Here is a 19,349-nt window from a genome sequence, read left to right as displayed (position 1 = left end):
ATTCAGTCGGGCAGGATCACGTGGTGCCTACACAATAACAGTACCAGCTGGCAACAAGTCGCTTAGGAAAAGAAGAATAGCACGTTATTCATACTAAAAATGAGGAACTGGCACCGCTTTGCTTTTTTCGCAAATGGTCCGATCGGGAAAACCATGCACAAAACGCACCGGCTATGTGGCTAGTACGACGGCGGCTATCTTGAGTGCAGGATCGTAGCGAAGGAAGAGACCTCAGAGTCACTGCATAATAATTCAACCCGAATATTCCCTGTGCTCGCTCTCGCTCTTTTGACCGCCTTGGTGTATAATCAGCTAGACACTAACTCAGCCGGCATTGTTCGTTGACTAATAAAAAGATCTTCATAAGCCCATAAGCAATAGGCACTAGCTCATAAGAAAAATATAACATGCGGCAAATACTGTACCGGCCAATCTGGTACGTGACAACTCATCACTGCTGCTATTTTCTCGGAGGCTTTGAGTCTCCATGTGTGTTGTCCGGTATACTTGAATCTGTAACGGCACACATTGTGCAACAGGCGTGGTACGACTAGCACTCGCCTGTTCATGTGGCGTCGCATCAAATCTCAATTCTTATTCTGAGCGATGGATTAGACTGAAAGAATCTGTTTATTGAAGAGCTGCAGTAAGTGCACTTCAGCTTGGTTTCTGGTGGTGAACAGTGCGCCCCACTGTTCTCGCAGATCAAGCAAATCCTCTGTGAAATGGAGCTGAGTGCTTGCAGCGTGGTGGCCGCTCTCCTAACCGTCATGGTCGTCGGTGTGATGGCTTGGCTCCGAGAAAGACGCCGACAACAGCGCCTCTTCCAGCGGTATGGGATACCGGGACCCGAACCTAGCAGCATATTATTCGGGAACTGGAAAGACTTTCGAAGAGACCCTCTTGAGGTAGGAGCACCTGATGGACACAATAATGCAGAAGGTGTCTGGTTAAATACTAAGAACTCAAAACAGCTGGTTGTTAGAAGTAGTGCCCAATTTATGGAGCGAAAAACAATTCGCTAGTTACCGGTAGTCAATGCGGATCATAGTCGTTCAGGCGTTCACAAAGGCACAATTTTATGTGCATGACTTGCAGAATGAACACTCCTGGCATTTTAGTATTCGTGCTTATACATGCAGCCTGAGTTCAGCCAGAAAACCGCGCATGCATATTCATATTGGAAGTTCACACTCTAAGACCTCTCGCGGCTGCCAAACCACTTTCACACTGCCTTCAATTGATCGTGTTGCAAGCAACGACGACGCAGAACATATGTTTTGAAATGGTTATGCAAATCTCCGCCCTGTTTACGAATGGGTGACTATATACACAGATTTAACGCCATTGTACAGAGGCAAAAAAATCGAAACATAAATCTAATCGGCAGTGAAAGTAGCTAAGCTATGAGGCTTTTGCTGCGACATCAATTCATTATAACTCTCAATCTCTAAGCGCTCGCGGGAGCAGCTGCAGTAACCGTTCTGTGTAAAATATTCCTCACTGCTGTTACATAAACTTCCACTTTAATCTCATCGTTCGAACTGTAGGAAATATATAGGAAACAATCTATTGCTTATCGGCCACCGCTGTCAAGAACTGCTTTCTTCTGTCTGCGCAGTCCATGCGAGCGATGTGGTTGATGGTTGAGAGAGAGCATTCGTCCGCATGAGACTGCTTGTTCAGACTACGGGATTGTACGTACGCAAGGGTGTAACACTCGTGCTATCAGAAACTACTTGGTGTCGTGGCTATGTATTCATTTCTGCCACAATATGCCTAGTACTTAGCACCGCCTGGCTCTCGTTCCCCTAATCGCGTACGCGTTGGTTGCGCATCGCGGTGTTGGGAGTATCGCCTTCAGACCTCTCCATGAGCCTCGGAGCCACCGGTTTTTGCGCTGTGGGTTGGACATGGTGGGGCTTAATCGTCAACATTCTCCTGTACTGCGAGCACAGCCCGGTGTCCTATATGGAAGCGTATTCCACTCTCATTTTCAAAAGGTCTATACGTATGTTGCAGTTTTGTTATCTCTATAATTTTTAGGTGCCTGAAGAAAAAGCGCAAACTGATTAGTAACTATGTTGTCCAATCTTCACTGTTTTCTCACTGCAGGTGACAGCCGAATGGATTCGAAAATACGGGAGCTTTTTTGGTTTCTACCTCGGTGAACTGCCGTGCATCGTAATGACCGACCTGGAAATGATCAAGCAGTGTTTTATCAGGGAAGCTCATATTTTTCGTGATCGGATGCCTATGATATTGGAAGTGGAAACCTTCAACAGCAGTCTGGTGGGACTGAAAGGTACACCGAATATTGTACTAGAATGTTGGTGACATTATTTATGCTGCAGCGTTAAGCCCCCCATTCAGAGCAAAAAGAAAATGCGGATTCGTCGAAGAGGTGGTGACATCACACGCGGAGGGGCGGGTTTGGTTTATTGCGGTTTAACGTCCCAAAGCAACTCAGCCTATGAGGGACGCCGTTGTGAAGGCCTCCGGAAATTTCGACCACCCGGGGTTCTGTAACATGCACTGACATCGCACAGCACACGGGACTCTAGAATTTCGCCTCCATCGAAATTCGGCCGCCGCGACCGGGATCGAACCCGTGTCTTTCGGGTCAGCAGCCGAGCGCCGTAGCCATTGAGCCACCGCGGAGGAGCTAGGAAGGGCGGATTTGAAAAGTGATTAAAACATCGCATAAATTGTGAATATATGGTCGGAACATTACTCTACTACATTATGACATGTAATAACGCGAAGAAAAATAATTTCACTCAAAATAAACCTGGGGTGAGATGGGAATAAAACCTGTGTCCGTTGGATCTCGAGGCAGACATGCTGCCCCGAGGCGATTAAGGCATGTTTGATTTGGCTTTAGCGTGGCCTTCGTGCCTTGTTCGAAAGCGTCCGTACCTGCGAAGATATATGCGAAAATTACTTCAAGCCGCTGAAGGGACCCATACACTCTATCGTACCATGCCCTTAAGGAGGCACTTGAGTACCCCGGAACTTTTTCGCCCTTGAATAGCCGATATGTGCATTTGTCTTTTATTCCTTGGATCTAGATGCGTCATACCCACATGAATTTTTAAGCACCAGGCAGTTTGCAAAACGCCGTGGATCAGAAACAATGACGGTACATGGTAATGAGATATGAGATTTCGAGAAATTTGCTGCAAAGCTATTGATCGAAAGAACGCATACAAATACGTGTATGTCGGGCAAGTGAAGCGATTATTTTTCACAATGCGCTCAGGGATCGGCACGCTGTATTTCATCCAGTAATGTAATTCGTTGCAAATGGTTGCAGATGCGCGCCTAGTTCACTCTCGTTGCAAACATGTACACATACAATTACAAGAAAGGTTAAATATGCACCTTCAAGATATATACTTAGTATTCCAGCATGTCCTTTCAAAAATTAGTTCACATAGGATGGTTCAATCTGCAGAAAAATCGTTTCTGATACGAACTGTCAGACACGACTGGCTTTATTTAATTTGAAAATCGTTCTAATTATGAAACTTATCACCTAACGTTAACTTGTCGAGTTTTTAATTGCCATAGTCTTGTTGTAAGGACCGACAGGGGAGTTCGTAGCCATAGAGAAGTCGATTCTATATAAGCTTTTGAAACGAAGAAAAAGTCGCCAGCGCGACGAAATTCAGTGCTTTTTTTTTGCCCAGTAAACCGAAACTGATTCATAAGTCACGCAGGAAGTTTAGTGCCTACGCAACTTGAGCTAGTGAAAGGTCCGTACTACGCTATATTCGAGCTTCCTGCGGCGTTTTACCATAGTATACACTGCCAGGATAGTCATCGCTAAATAAGTGGCATTCAATTTAGCGTACACTTTCTTCAATGTAGCATTGTACACGGGAGCGAACGTCAGCAAACAGCTGAGACGGGTTAAGTAGCAAGCCGGTTAACTGTGTCATATTTAACTTCCTGAGTATTGCAATCAGACACCTCATTCACTCATGTATTTGTATCTCGTCACATGTAATACAAATATTAGTTTTTAGATTTTCGAAAAAGCGGCAGTCATCGGCGCTACCGCGCTTGCAATTTCCCGCCAGCGCAGGCGTCAAATCGCAACAGCGGAGTTAAGGAGCTTCCTTGTGTAATTTTTAGCCGCCCATTTCTCACTACATGCCTAAGACTGCGAGAGCGAATCCGAAATACCAAAACACCTTCGTGCATTGCGATGTAACTGCCCGTGAAAGAACCTCAGTTGAAGGAATTGGTGAGCGCTATAAAAACGCGGAAAAGGGACGAACACACAGGACGAAGCGCTTTCTAACAACTGTTTATTCTCTGAAGGAACATGACTATATGCCCACATTTGACGTCATATCATACACAGAAGACGGAGGAACGCACGCGCTGACAAGAACGGAGGAAAAAAATTCGTTCGCTTACAACAGCCGAAGATTACTATTCTTGAGGTACGATAATTAAGTTCCCCCTAACATCACCGAATGGGAGCTGACGCATTGCTTATCTGGAGCAACGTGCATTGCGAAAGCTTCGATAATTTCTCGCTACTAATACCAGAAATCCTGCTGCGCTTCGTGATAAAATAACCGCAATGCTCGCCTTGTGTCTCAGTTCAGTTTTCTTGCGAAAAATCTTTTATTGCTGCTTAGTGTGAACTGACTTGTGCACTTTTTAGCCTCACTGCCAAATCGTGTTCCGTTTCCATGTTGCCACATTTTGAAACTTATGTAATTATTGTTTATTATATTACTTTTGTATTCTACTCAGTGCCTCTTTCTAACTATTGTATAACGTTTCTCTTGAGTCGTGTTTTTTTGCGCTGTTCTCTAACTTCTATGTACTGACCCACTCACACAATGCTCCAATGTAAAGGAGTCTGTGAGTAACTTGAATAAATAAATAAAAATTAAACTACCATTTCTAGGTATGAATATCACAAATCCTGGAATTATGTTAAGGCAGTTTCCAGCGGTTCTGAAAGTTTGTAATAAATTTTGCACATGCGTGTAAACAATTATCCATTGCTATGCTCCTCTGAAAAAAAAAAGGGGGGGGGGGGGGGGGGAATTGGCTTTGTTATGGCCTGGCTATGCTATTTATTTTGAATCCAAATGATGAATGGCACGCTAAATGGTCAAACCGCTGATAACATAGCAGAAGATTACATTTCGTACTACGCGGCACAATTGGGAACCTCGCAAAGTGACCGCGTTCAAGGCGAAATGACGATGCCCACCGTTCTCGCGCAGGAGACCAATGGAGGAAAGTGCGGAGCGTGATGAACCCGAGTTTCTCGGGCGCCAAGTTGAAGTTGATATCGAAAATAATGAACGGCTGTGTGAACGACATGCTGGAAGTGCTGGACGAACGGCTGGCGAAGAGCGAGACCGGCGCGGACGTGTCACTCATGACCCAGGGGCTCACCATGGACGTCATCGCAAAATGTGTTCTTGCATGGGAGGTGCGTTGTTTAAAGCAGCCCGTTCTCAATCATTACTTGCTTTTGCTTTCCCGAAAACAAAAACGCCTTGGTGTTGCATTATAATACTTCACAAAATAAGAGAACAATGCAAGGCTCGCTGGTTTTGAAAGTTCGGTGTAAGGCTTGTTTTGTAATGAGCATTGGCGCTTTTGCTGTCAATCGATGAGTGGTACCTAATTGTCGTGCGTGCTGGAGGAGTTTAAAACAGAAAATTTCCGTTTACATGGATCAAGGATAAGAATTCTAGTGAAGACTTGTCTTTAAGAGCAAGATATCGGCACTCATACATTCGGGCTGACGGAGTGATCTACCGGTACAAAGGTCTGCTGACGAGAAGCTGTATAAAGGAACAGATCGCTAATTCAGCTAAAAGGTGGCACCACTCATTCCATGAAGTGTCCAATTCGCACTGGTCAAAATATTCCCATTGGTGGAGGACATCCCCTTTTAGCCGAGTGTTGGCACATGAATCTGCGGCGCAGTGGTGTGTTCTCTAAAAACAAGAGGTGGGGTGGGGGGCGTGAACAATTCATGGTAATTAAAAAGGCGAAAACAAAAATCGTTTTTAAAGCTCCCTTCTTTTTTGCTGCTACACATTTGGGTTGATAACGCAGAGTCAAATATGCCGCAAGTCTTGAAATTAGAACGTGTGAACTTTGGCAGCCAGTACTTAACTTGCTGACTTAATAACGCGTAGCATACATGGCGAGCTCAATAATATGCCAACTATAATTTAGTTGGCAGGCGACGAGGAAACGCTGTGAAATCAACACATTTTTACCAGCACCTACGGGCCAGATTAAGTAATCCCGTGGCGTTAGTTTTGTTACTAGCCATGAAAATAGTTTCACGCTCGGTACCATCAAGAGCCTACGCGTACTTTTTATTCCTTACATTTTAGCAGCACACATCACGGGCAGCGGCCATCAACTCAGAAAGAGGTTGAGAGGCCGGCATCGCAGATTTACTCCAGCTGCTTTGCTGCTGTTTTAAGGTCTGTAAATCTTCATGAGCAGTAATGCCACCGAATACCGCCTGTTTACTGGTGGTGTTCAGAGACCTGAATTTGGAAGAGTTGGGGAGAAGAGTTAATGGAGAATGACGGATTAGCTGATTATTCGCTGATTATATTGCCTTACTAAACATGACGGAAGCCAACAGTCAGAGAAACCAAGGAGCATAGGGGATTTTTCAAAAAGTTTCTGGTGTTCATCAATGGGAGATTAAGAGAGTAATTATTCGAACCCAAGTCCTCCGACTTTTCACGTCCGGTGCCCTATTCAGTTACTCAGGAGGAGAACTCCAAGACAAGAATAATAAGTCAGGCAGAGCAGTACGGTTTGTCTAAAATTTAATATGATGATAACCAAAGTAACGTCGTAGAGTCTACTAAAGGAACAGCAGCTTCCAAATGGTAGAGATGTGCTGGAAGTGGCAAGAGGGTGCTTCTGCTTAGGGCAGGCACTAAGCCCCTATCCGGATCATGAGGGTGGATTACGGAAAAGGATAAAAATGGGGTGGCGTGCATTTGGCAGGTTCTGTGAAATCATTATAGGCAGTTTCCCAATATCACTCAAGGGTAAATAATATAGCAGTTTTATCTTACCGGTACTCAGCTATGGTGCAGAAACCTCGAGGCTAACTAAAAGGGTTCAGCTTAAGGACAACGCAGCGAGCTATGGAAAGGAAAATAATAGGTGTAAAGCTAAGGGGCAGGAAGAGGACAGAGTGAGTCAGAGAACAAACGCGGGTTAATGACATCTTATTCGAAATCAAGACGAGAGAGAGAGAGACCTTCTAATCAAAAAAACAGAGAATTTGGTCATCGTTTAAAAATCGATGTCATGCTACTCTATGTGGGAAAGGACATTCGGTAGGTAAAGGCGGAACCATAAGTGTGCAGAAAGGGTAAAAAAAAGAAAAAGAGAACATAAAATGTGTCCACGAACTACGTACTAAGGTGCATCGGCGAGAAATTATGTAACTTGAAATGATGAAATGCATAGACGTAAAAATCGGTAAACAAAGTTCATAGCTTGAACAATGCATGAGGGTAACACGCGAGGTAAAATCAGAGCGAGCTTGTTAAGACGTCCAGTGCATTTTAAATGCACTGCCTGCATTTTAATTGCATGGCTCTGTTGCCCAGGGCAGGCAAAGGGACTTTAACACTGTTAGCTGTCAGAGGCACTGGGGAGAGCTTCTCAATGCAATGTTCATAGTACGCACGCTCGTTAGCATATGCAGGGCACTCAGGTAGGATATGTTCCACGGTTTCGATCGAGCCGCAGCTGTGGCAGAGCGGACTCTCTACTTGACCGAAACGGTATCGCAAGCTGTTCGTAAATGCAGTGTTAAGGCAAAGTCTGTGCTAAAGTTTTTACAAATGAGTAATCCTGAGTTGGAGTTTTGATCTGATATGTGGGTCGACAAGTGATGAAATTGGTAGTGATGTGTCGGTAAGCCCCAGAGCCCACACGCTTCTTCTCAATGAAATATTTGAGCCATTTTGGACGCATAACATTTCGTGAACAAAGTCCGAATGGGTCTACTATGTTAGTGGCCTTCACGGGCTGCTTCATGTGCTTTTTCAGTGGCCAGAATGTCACAGTGTGCTGGTATCCACTGAAATGATATGCCGTCACCTGCGGCAATAGCCGAATGATGTATATATCCAATGTCAGGGAGCAGTAAAGCAGAAAGTTACGCTAGTTGGTAACGATCCATCTAAAAATGGCGCACAAAAAAAAAACGCGGAAAACACAGGGAGAACGAACAGGTCCTGTCCTGTCCGTTCTCCCGGTTTTTTCTGTGTTTTTCTGTGCGCCGTTCCCAGATGAATTTCAAGGGAAACGAGCCATGAATTGGTTTTCTTTGGCAGATAGGACAGGATATGCAGAGATTCTTTTCAGTCCGTGAAGACAACCCATCGGCTAAGTGCTCGGTTCAGGATATAGGAAACAGCATCTTTAATGCCGTGAAGCTCAGCTGTCGTTGAGGATGTCCCCGCTGTAGCCGGTAAGAAAGGACACGGCTTGTTGCGGGCATATAAATGCCACAGGGAGAAGTTTCTTCAGTAGTTGAACCGTCGTTGAAGGTATGGGTATGCTGCATATATTCCTCGGTCAATTAGGCGAAAGTAGCTTTTAGGTACGACTCCTGCGGCATGCGGCTCTTTGGATGCATTCCTGGAACAGACATCTTTACCTTTAGAGGCGAGAGTGCCCAGGGGGAAAGGTTAGAGGTAGCAGTTTCTTAAACTGATTAATAGTAGAGAGGGGGAGGAGCTGCACGACATGGCCACAGCTAGAGCTACAAAGTGCTAAGTGAACACGGTGTAGGAAGTGCTCCTTCCCTTGGAGGACATGGCAGAGATGGGTACACAGTCTCCTGGGAGGCAATCACACCTAGCGGGAGACAGCCTGCTTCCCCTACTGTTCCTGATGCAGAAGAACCCCTTGAGAGGCCAGGGCATATCCGCAGGCAGTTGTTCAGCGCGGCCTCAAGAATCTTCCTGCTTGTTGGAGATAGTCTTTGAAGCACCGGTAGACAGTAGTGGAAGGTTCCTTCAATGTAGGCAGGGCATGTAATGCGAAGGCAAGATAACCCATGCTCCTAAATAGTTACTGACAGGTTCAAGCCGTCCGTGGCTCTTGTGTCGCTGCGACGCCGACGTCCTCCCTTGTTGGTTAACGTAACTGGGAAGCCGCATCGCGGGGAAGCCCCCCCCGCCCCCACCCGAGCTTAAAAAGACCCACGCGCCTGAAAGTACATGCTATGGAAGAGTCTCCTGGTCTTCATGCACTTGAGAAACGTGTCAGCGGGCTACCCCTTGTCGGTCGTGACTTCTGTTGCAGAAGCTTGCCTGAAAAAAGTGAAGGCACGCACAGCGAACTCCAAGAAGAAAGAGAGGAACATGAACCTGCGACCGGAAGTTGCCCCCTACCTACACAAGGTGTCGCATAACATGAAGAAGGTTGCGAACAGGTATGGGGTGCCGCTCGTTTTTTCGGCTCCGATGGAGCTGTCAAAGTTGTGCCCTCGTATTTCCGGAAGCGAAACAAGGAGAAGCGCGTGTGGAAAAAAGCACACTACGCCCTATGTGCAATGCGCTTCTGAGATGGTATACGAGCTGCCACTTTCATCTGGAAAAGTGTACATCGGTCAAACGGGGCGATGTATTAACGACCGGCTAGGGGAGCACCAAAGGATTTTAAAGAACAAAGAGAATGTGCACTTGGTTAGTCACTGCCAGTCATGCGTGACATGTTCGCCACGTTTCGATAGTGTTCGAATCCTAGGCAGAAGCAAGTATAAAACGGCACGTGAACTCCTGGAGGCCTTTCATATAAAGGAAAAAGCAGATTGCTGCATTAGTGATGCATCCCTTTTTTGTACGCTTCGGAATTCAACCTTTTTGCGGCATTATGATAAGATGTTATTTCTTGGCACGTGTTTGTTATGGTTTTCTTTCTGTAGTGCGCAGATGCGTGAGCCATTTTGAGCTCGAAATCTGTTCGCAGTAAACCAGTTGTGAGTACAGCGTTCGTCCGTGTTTTTTGTGTGTTCCTTCTACGTGTGTTTGTACTTCTTCGCTGCAATATGAATAAAAAAATACGTATGTATGTATGTATGTATACGTACGTATGCACGTATGTATGTATGTATGTGTGTACGTACGTACGTATGTATGTATGTACCTATGTGGTTTGGTTTGGTTTATGGGGTTTAACGTCCCAAAGCGACTGAGGCTATGAGAGACGCCGTAGTGAAGGGCTCCGGAAATTTCGACCACCTGGGGTTCTTTAACGTGCACTGACATCGCACAGTACACGGGCCTCTAGAATTTCTCCTCCAAAGAAATTCCAGCCGCAGCGGCCGGGATCGAACCCGCGTCTTTTGGGACAGCAGCCGAGCACCATAGCCACTGAGCCACCGCGGCGGCCTGTATGTACCTATGTATTTATGTACGTATGTACGTATGCATGTATGTACGTATGTACGTACGTACGTATGTATGTTTGTACGTATCTATGTATGTACGTACGTATGTACGTACGTACGTGTGTGTGTATGTATGTATGTATGTATGTATGTATGTATGTATGTATGTATGTATGTATGTATGTATGTATGTATGTATGTATGTATGTATGTATGTATGTATGTATGTATGTATGTATGTATGTATGTACTGTTGGGACTTTGGCATCCCACCGCTGCCACCACTGTTGGGACTGGGTGTCCGAGCCAGGAAACGGTCGAGGCGACGGTGAGTAAAAGGACGTTTATGTACAGTATGTACAAGGGCTTTTACATGATACAAGGGCCAAGAGCACCACGGGCGAGCACAAAGAAGAAGGGCGGCCCCGGCGGCGAGCGTAGCTCCGGCGTGATGGCTCTTCTGCTGCCCGTCTGCTGCTCGGGTTCAGCGCGGCTCCGTTTTTATAGCCGCTGGTAACGGTTACGGCAGCCAGCCGTTCAAACCCTCCAATCACTGGCCACCGTTCAAATTAGACCAATGGTCGAGAGCCGGCGAGCGTCGGAGGAATTCGCACCGACGGAGAGGAGGAGAGGAGGAAGGGTCCGTGTCGGCGCCGCGGCGGGGGGATGAGTCACGCTGCATGTCGCGACTTGTCCGAGAAAGTCTGGGCCTGCTTTGAGCGCCGGCGGGCGCGCAGCGCTGGTTTAGACAGGCCCGCCAGCGAAATAGGAGCTCCGGCACTACAGCACCACCGCCGCCAGACAATGCGCCACGAAGACGAGCTACTTCCGCGTGGCTCGGATGCGGGGCGCGCTCGTACGCCAGGCTCCTCCAAGTTCTCGTCCGGTGTTCAGCCGCAGGTAGCTCCAGGCTCCTTTCCATGAACAGGTCTCGCTCGTCAGGACAGGATCACTGCTCCGCAGCTTTGTCGCCCAGGTGACTGGATCAGCTTCGCTCGGTCCTTCGGAAGAGCTTGCTTCACAGCATCAGTCGTTGATCGTTCTGCAGGTTGCAAAGAACCGACCGACAACAGGCAACACCCAACACGAGCAAGTGCCTTCTGTCACCCGTCAATACACCAGACTTCAAGTAAAAAAAAACTCTGCTGGCTATATTTCTGTCCCCTTTTGTTCCCTCCTCTACAAGAGACACATGTGGGATACAAGAACTCCAAAGTAATTAACTCAGACAAAGTGTCAAACACATGAAACTCTCGGAATGAAATGAATGCAAAATAAATTCGCTTTCTTGAGATCACTCGGCCAGAAGACACTCAGCTGAGGCCGCAAATGAGGATATCAATTTTTCCCCGATCTACGAGCGAACTTAACAGCTGTTCGCGAAGAGACAAAATGTAGGTCACGAGGAGACGAAGGCAGCCTTGCTTAGAACACACGGCTTAGTGCGTCCACGTTCGCGTTTTCCTTGCTTCTAACGGACGGTAAACGACACCCGCTACAGCGGAAACTAGTGACTCTGCCTCTTTCGCTGTGCTGCGCTTTTCTCTCTCTCTCTCTACTACCGTGGTAGCTAATGTCTCTGCCTCTTTCGCGGTATACGCGTTTTTCTTTCTGTACTTGTCTTTCCAGTTTCTACGGGAGCTACAGTACGAGAGCGATTCGCTTTCATAGACTGGCAACTTGTCCCTTTCTTTGCGCTTCGCGCGCCAGTCGCGACGTCCCATAGCGAGTGCGCAACGCTTCCGATGGGGCCGTTCTTTCTTTCTCTCTGTTCGTGGGGGCAAGTCAGACATTGCACGAGTCTTGACTTTCTCGCGCATCCGTTTGCCTTTCCGCTTGGTGTGTAGTTCGCCTCTACACGGCCTTTTGATTTTACGCCTACTAAGTGGCGTCATTTCGAATCGCGGCTTTCTATCGCGATAAATGTGCTTGGCTGAGCGCTTAGACGGTTTCTTCTTGGCAATTTTCTTGCCCCTGTCACTGCGGCCTCGTACAATCTTTCGCTCTTTGAGCCGTACACGCGCTTTCCTTCCGCGCGCGTGACGCTTTCTATGGGAGCGCGGTTTCTCCCGTGAATGCAGCGGAAAGCGAGAGCCCGCATGAGAGCACGTGCCTTTGCGCGTCTCGCTCTCTCTGTGCTGGCGGCAAGATTCACACTTGTCCCGCTCCTTAATTTTTCGCCTCCCGGGCAGCGCTCTCTTGAATCTCGGTTTGGTGCCTTGGTGCACTTTTCCGCGCGAAAGTTTGCACGATTTCTTTTTGCAGTTTATTCTACTGCCCAGACCTATGTGCCCCGACACACTTATGCGCTTCGCTTTGCGCGATAGTAATGCCTCGCACATTTCTTTAGCTCTGGTTCTGACGCTAGTTTCAGGGCTGACAACGTGAGTGACTTTACTGGTCATTTTGCCGGCGACGCTGGCGCTTCCGATGGTGGCAACCCGTTTTCGCGCGTTTGCCCTTTCTCTCTTTTCGGCGGCGACCGTCTTTCTTATGCCTTCCTTTCATCTTTCGGCGGCACCACTCTTTCTTTTGCCTGCCTTTCATCGTCTTTCGGTGACAGCTCTCTCTCTCGAGCTTGCCTTTACTGTCCTTTCGGCGGCAGCACTGTTTGTCGGTCACCTTGTGGTGATAGCTCACTTTTCGGAACTGGCTGTTACTTTCCTTCCGGTTGCAGCTTTCTTTCTTGTGCTTTCCTATCATTTTCTCCTGAGGAAGCACATGCTGCTTCCGTCGTCTAGGTTCCTGTTCTCTGACAATGTCACTATGATTCTCAGCCGATTCACGTGCGCTACCTAGATCAGACCTGTCTTTGGCGCCTTCACCAAGTTCCTCAAAGCTGCGCTGTTCCTGCTCAGCGTCTCTGAGTGCGCATTCGGCCTCATCTTTCTCGGACGGGTTGACGTCTACCGCCGCTATGTTGTCTGGAACGTTCTGTTCTCCACTGTCGTCCAGCGCCTTAGCTTCTTCAGGCGCAGACGAACCAGTGTTTTCTCCTGACATTAGTGTTGACACGCAGCTCGCGTCGTGCTCCTGGCGCGTTTCAGCTGATAGCGGATGAGGGTCGGCTGGGCACTCAGTCGCGGTGTTCCCGCTACTGCAGCTGCTTTCTGGAAAGTCGCAAAGCTCAGAGCAGTGCGAAAGCACGGGACTCGTTTCGCATCGCTCGCTGTAAACACCAGCGCACAACTCCGCGTCCGCAAACTCTATATGCGTCCGCATCCGTTGATCGTAAGTGTCGGGTTTCTGCATTTCTGCCGAACGCGGTGTGCCGACCTCATCTACTTCGCTTGCGTCGGCGCAGGCGTTTTCATTCATGTCCAGACGGGCGTCCTCTCTGCCCTGTTCGGCAACTTCTCCTGCTTTCGACACGCTAGGAGATTCGCTTTCCGGTAACTCCGCCACAATTTCAATGGGCGAGACCTCTGTAAATGCATCGTCCGATGCTGTGACTACCTTATCCGATGGCATAGAGGTTTTCTCGGTTGGCGAATGCGGGACAATTCCCACTGTTACAGCAGCAGTTACATCTGCCAAGTACGGACTACGTTCCTCTGTGCCGCACTGGCAGCTCTGCTCTACAGCTACGCACTCTACCTCTGTGTCACGACCTTCCGACCCTTCAGCATTTTCGAGCCACTCTAAAATGTCGGCTTTAAACTGGTAGGGAAAATCGTTAAACGATGGGGTGCTATTCTCTCGCAGGTACCTTTTGCGAAGGTCCAGCGGTGACACGTTATATCTCGCCAGTAAGAAACTTTTCAGCTCATCGTAGTCCGCCAAGCCGTCGTGCAACAGGCGCTTGACAATGTCATACGCTTCGCTGGAAAGCCGGGCTACCAACTTCCGTGCCCAACCATTCCGCTCAACGCGCTTTCTCTCGCAGACGCGCTCGAAATCTGCCAGATATTTCGCCATATCCTCGGCGATCACGAAGCGCTGCGGCCTGTCTCTCAACTGCTGACCGTTGGTCTCATGCAGAGCGGACAATGTTCTATCTCTCTCATAAAAGATCTCGTGTGCTTCAAGCTCCAGGTCCATAAGTTTCTTAGCGCGAGCATGCCGTTTTATCTCAAGCTGCCTCCGTTTTTCTGCCTCCTCGCGCTCACGTTCTGCCTGTTCGCGCTCAAGCTGCTTCTGTTTTTCAGCCTCTTCGTGCTCACGGCGTTCTGTGATCTCTTCCCAGGCCTCATTGGCTTCCTCAGCCGTTACTTCCTCTTTTCGCATGATCTCGAGAATCGCATGCTTTCGTTTTGCGGGGCCCAAATCAATGCCCAACTCTTCACAAATTTCGATGAGTTCCTTCACTTTGAAGTTCTCCATCGCGCATAATAGCCTCTTGTAGTTTGCCCTTTTCTTAGAATTCCCTTGCCGTTCACTACTATAGCGCTACTAGCATGACACGCGCAAGTAATTCTTTCCAAATCGCCTCGTTAACTCCCTCTGCACCAGCTTTCGTTTCAAAGCGCTCCGACTTGGCTCGAAACAGCAAAGCTCTCCTACAGTGCTACACACACAGCCCTACTCTAGACTACAATCACGTGTGCTAGAGCAGTCTGGCGAATTGAGGGGAAAACATCAGGCACTCACCGCGCCGAGGTAGCTGACGCCGGTCGATCCCGCAGCTGCCATCCACTGTTGGGACTGAGGCATCCCACCGCTGCCACCACTGTTGGGACTTTGGCATCCCACCGCTGCCACCACTGTTGGGACTGGATATCCGAGCCAGGAAACGGCCGAGGCGACGGTTAGTAAAAGGACGTTTATGTACAGTATGTACAAGGGCTTTTACATGATACAAGGGCCAAGAGCACCACGGGCGAGCACAAAGAAGAAGGGCGGCCACGGCGGCGAGCATAGCTCCGGCGTGATGGCTCTTCTGCTGCCCGTCTGCTGCTCGGGTGTTGTTGTTGTTGTGACTGAGAGAAGAATGAAAAGGAAATTGCATGGGCCTGCTACTGGCTCTAGCCAAGCCACCACCGCTGCCACGTGCAGATAGAGGAGAGGTAAGAGATCAGCAGAAAGAGAAAAAGGCAAGAAAAGACGCGCGTCGCCGCATATCTGAGCTGCTCGGGTTCAGCGCGGCTCCGTTTTTATAGCCGCTGGTAACGGTTACGGCAGCCAGCCGTTCAAACCCTCCAATCACTGGCCACCGTTCAAATTAGACCAATGGTCGAGAGCCGGCGAGCGTCGGAGGAATTCGCACCGACGGAGAGGAGGAAGGGTCCGTGTCGGCGCCGCGGCGGCGGGATGAGTCACGCTGCATGTCGCGACTTGTCCGAGAAAGTCTGGGCCTGCTTTGAGCGCCGGCGGGCGCGCAGCGCTGGTTTAGACAGGCCCGCCAGCGAAATAGGAGCTCCGGCACTACAGTACGTATGTATGTATGTATCTATGTATGTATATATGTATGTATGTATATTCCGGGGCTGTTTCCGGCTGTTTCCGGGGATGGTGCTCTGGACCACTCGTCGCTCCTCCAGCACATTCAGCAGTTTGTCCGTGAGGAAGTCGCACGCCAGCTGTGCTTGACTACCTGCCCACCTACGCCTGCGCCGCCGATCACTTCCAACCTCCAACGTGTCATACAGGAGCAGGTCGCCGAGGTACTGCCCTCTCCTCGTGCCCCTCAGCAGTCACTGATCGGCGCTCCTTTAACGTACGCTGATGCTGTGGCGCGACCGCTGCCTTCACCTGCTGCTCCTGTCTACAGGCCTCCCCACCAACTGTTCGAACCCCAGCGACCTGCACCTCCCACTTATCGTCCGGCTGCCCGACCACGATTGCAGCCGCAGCCTCTCAACCCCTGGCGCACGCAAGACAATCGCCCTATTTGCTACGCCTGCGGGGTCGCTGGCCACGTGGCTCGTTTGTGCCGCAGTCGCGACCATCGTCCGTACATTTATCGGCGTGAGCCGACCTACGATCTTCCGCCGTCCTCCTCGCCCGTGACACATGAGCCGGCTCCGGATCCCTCTTCTATTTATTTATTTATTTATTTATTTCATACTGCAGATCGTCTTACAGATCCAAGCAGAACAAGATAACACAGATACACGAGTAACAAGTAAAATAAAAAGAAATAACAAGTAAAATAGAAAGAAAAACTAAAACTAAAAATAAAAAAAGCATGCAGGATGACTATGCGCTTACATTTTATCATGTCAGAGAATTCCACTCACTGATGGTACGCGGGAAAAAGGAAAATTTAAAAGTGTCAGTTCTAGCAAAGTACGGGGTAAGTGAACCGGGATGATGGTGACGTGTGATGCGTGTAGCTAAAAACGATAAGTAGGGTGCAGGATCAAGAGCCAGTTTGTTATTTATGAGCAAGGAAAGAAATTCTCGTCGAATATTTTTTCTTCTTATCTCAAGAGGTTGGATACGGTTAGATTTCATTAGCTCAGACGGAGAATCAAAAGGTGAAAATTTAGAATAAATAAATTTTATGGCTTTTCTTTGGATTCTTTCAATTTTCTTAATATTAGTATTAGTATTAGGATCCCACACCACGCATGCATATTCGATCTTAGGCCTGATTAGTGAGTTAAACGCGAGAAGTTTAACCTGAGGGGGAGCTTTGGAAAGTTTATTTCTTAAAAAATAGAGTTTGCGAAAGGCGGACGAACAGATATTTTCCACATGTGAATTCCAGGACAGATTGTTAGTTAATGTTACACCCAGGTATTTAAAACTGGAAACTTCCTTTAGTGGTGTTTGTCCGAGATGGTACCTGTGCTCAAAAATATTTTTTTTACGTGTCACGCGAAGGAAGTTTGTTTTTTCTTTGTTTAAAGCCATGTCCCATTTCTGGCACCAGGTAAGGATGTTAGTTAGAGAAGTGTTTAGGTCAATCTGGTTATTTGAACATGTAATATCTCTGTAGAGCAAGCAGTCATCCGCAAACAATCGAATCTCAACGCCCGGAACAGTTGTGTCGACGATGTCATTAATATATAGTAAGAACAATAAAGGCCCAAGTACGCTCCCCTGTACCGCCCAAGTACCGCTCGCCGTCTCCTGGCCGACGTCCCCTTCTCCGATGCTTCGCTGCCCACCCGCCGCGCAAGCGGAAAACTAACGGCCGCAGTTCCGGAGGCAAGAACTGCGCCGCCAACGACTCGCTCAAGACTTGTATCCGTGCCGGCCAACATCATCACCGTGTTCGTTGAGGGAGTCGCCGTCGAAGCACTTGTTGACACTGGCGCAGCCGTATCTGTTCTTAGCCACATCCTCTGTCGCAGACTCAAAAAAATAACGACGCCTCTTCCTGCCGTTTCTCTCCGCACCGCCAGCGCTGAGCACATTCGACCATTAGCCGCTTGCATCGCCCGCCTGCTTATCGCGAACGTCCCCTATACAGTCGAGTTCATCGTCCTCGCCCGCTCATCTCACGACGTCATCCTCGGTTGGGACTTCCTTTCCACACATCACGCTGTTATTGACTGCGCCTGTGCTCAGCTTGAGTTATCGCCCTTCAGCGACGCTCCCTTGCACGTACCTGGAGCTGCTGCCGCTACTGTTGTCGTCTCAGAGGACACTGACGTTCCGCCTTTTTCTTCAATGCTCGTGCCTCTTTCTTGTGCTGCTCTCTACGACGCAACTGTCACATATACGCCCTCTTTACGATGCGCTGACCAGAAATCTGTTTTGCTGCCTCATGCCGTGCTGACAACTGTCAGCACGGCATGAGGCAGCAAGCGCCATTTATGTGGCTCAAGCGCCATTTATGTGTCTAACCCGTTCTCCTGCCTTACCACTTTGCTCCGTGGCCAATCGCTTGGTAGTGTAGCCGTGCTCCATCCCGCTTGAGCATATCCCCTCGTCGATAGCACGGCCGGCCTTCACGTCAGCAACATTACGCCTGTTCCCATCGCCAATCTGTCTTCTCTCGATGTTTTTCACCGTTCCGTCGACGCCGCCTTGACGCCTACCCAACGGTCCCAACTTGTCGCCGTCCTGCACCGTTTTGCAGCTTCGTTTCACTACCAGCAAACTTCTTTGGGCCGCGTAACCACCGTTACCGACTGTATTGACACTGGCACACATGCCCCTTTGCGCCAACGTCCGTACCGCGTGTCAGCCGCTGAGCGCCGCATCATTGACGAACAGGTGACCGACATGCTCAAGCACCACGTGATACAGCCGTCGCAAAGCCCGTGGGCATCGCCGGTGGTCATTGTCAAGAAAAAGGACGGTTCCATCCGGTTCTGCGTCGACTACCGTCGTCTGAACAAGATTACACGCAATGACGTTTACCCTCTTCCTCGTATCGACGACGCCCTCGACTGCCTGTAGGGCGCTGAGTTCTCTTCATTGGACTTGCGCTCTGGTTACTGGCAGGTGCCGATGGCAGAGGCCGATCGTTCAAAAACTGCATTCGTCACATCCGACGGGTTCTATGAATTTAATTCCATGCCATTCCGCCTCTGCAATGCCCCCGCCATATTCGAGTGCATGATGGACAACCTACTCCGCGTGCTTAAGTGGCACATATCCCTTTGTTACTTAGATGATGTTGTGACCTTTTCGTCGGATTTTTTTTCTCACCTCCAGCGCCTTGAGACTATTCTTCGCTGCCTGACCGACGCTGGCCTCCAACTCAATTTAAAAAGTGCCCGCTTCGGAGCCCGGCAGCTCACCATTCTTGGACATGTCGTGTCCAAGTATGGCGTTCTCCCGGACCCGGCAAAGTTTGGAGCGGTAGCAGAATTTCCGAAACCCACTTCTGTAAAAGGCCTCCGCAGCTTCGTGGGCCTCTGCTCCAATTCCCGCCGCTTTGTCCGCAACTTCGCCACTATCATCGACCCTCTGACCAAGCTCCTTTCCGGCCACGACCTTTAGGCCTGGTCGCCAGCCTGGGATGAAGCCTTTACGACACTCCGTCGCCTCTTGACCACTCCGCCAATTCTGCGTCATT

General features: G+C 48.9%; 1 protein-coding gene across 1 annotated transcript in view; it reads left to right on the top strand.

Annotated features, from left to right (window-relative positions):
• Positions 1 to 708: 708 nt before the first annotated feature.
• LOC149361062 (cytochrome P450 3A4-like) overlaps positions 709 to 19,349 on the top strand; it is a 29,522-nt gene continuing 10,881 nt past the window's right edge. Inside the window, exons 1-3 of the mRNA XM_089572582.1 lie at positions 709 to 908; positions 2,116 to 2,305; positions 5,256 to 5,467. Of these exons, the coding sequence (XP_089428708.1) occupies positions 726 to 908; positions 2,116 to 2,305; positions 5,256 to 5,467 (585 nt within the window). The 5' untranslated portion in view covers positions 709 to 725. The remainder of the gene's footprint in view (positions 909 to 2,115; positions 2,306 to 5,255; positions 5,468 to 19,349) is intronic.

The sequence above is a fragment of the Amblyomma mixtum genome, chromosome 2 (genome assembly GCF_055824585.1).
Source record: "Amblyomma mixtum isolate Tamu chromosome 2, ASM5582458v1, whole genome shotgun sequence".
In the NCBI taxonomy this organism is placed as follows: domain Eukaryota; kingdom Metazoa; phylum Arthropoda; class Arachnida; order Ixodida; family Ixodidae; genus Amblyomma; species Amblyomma mixtum.
This window is presented reverse-complemented; position numbering and strand designations above follow the sequence as displayed.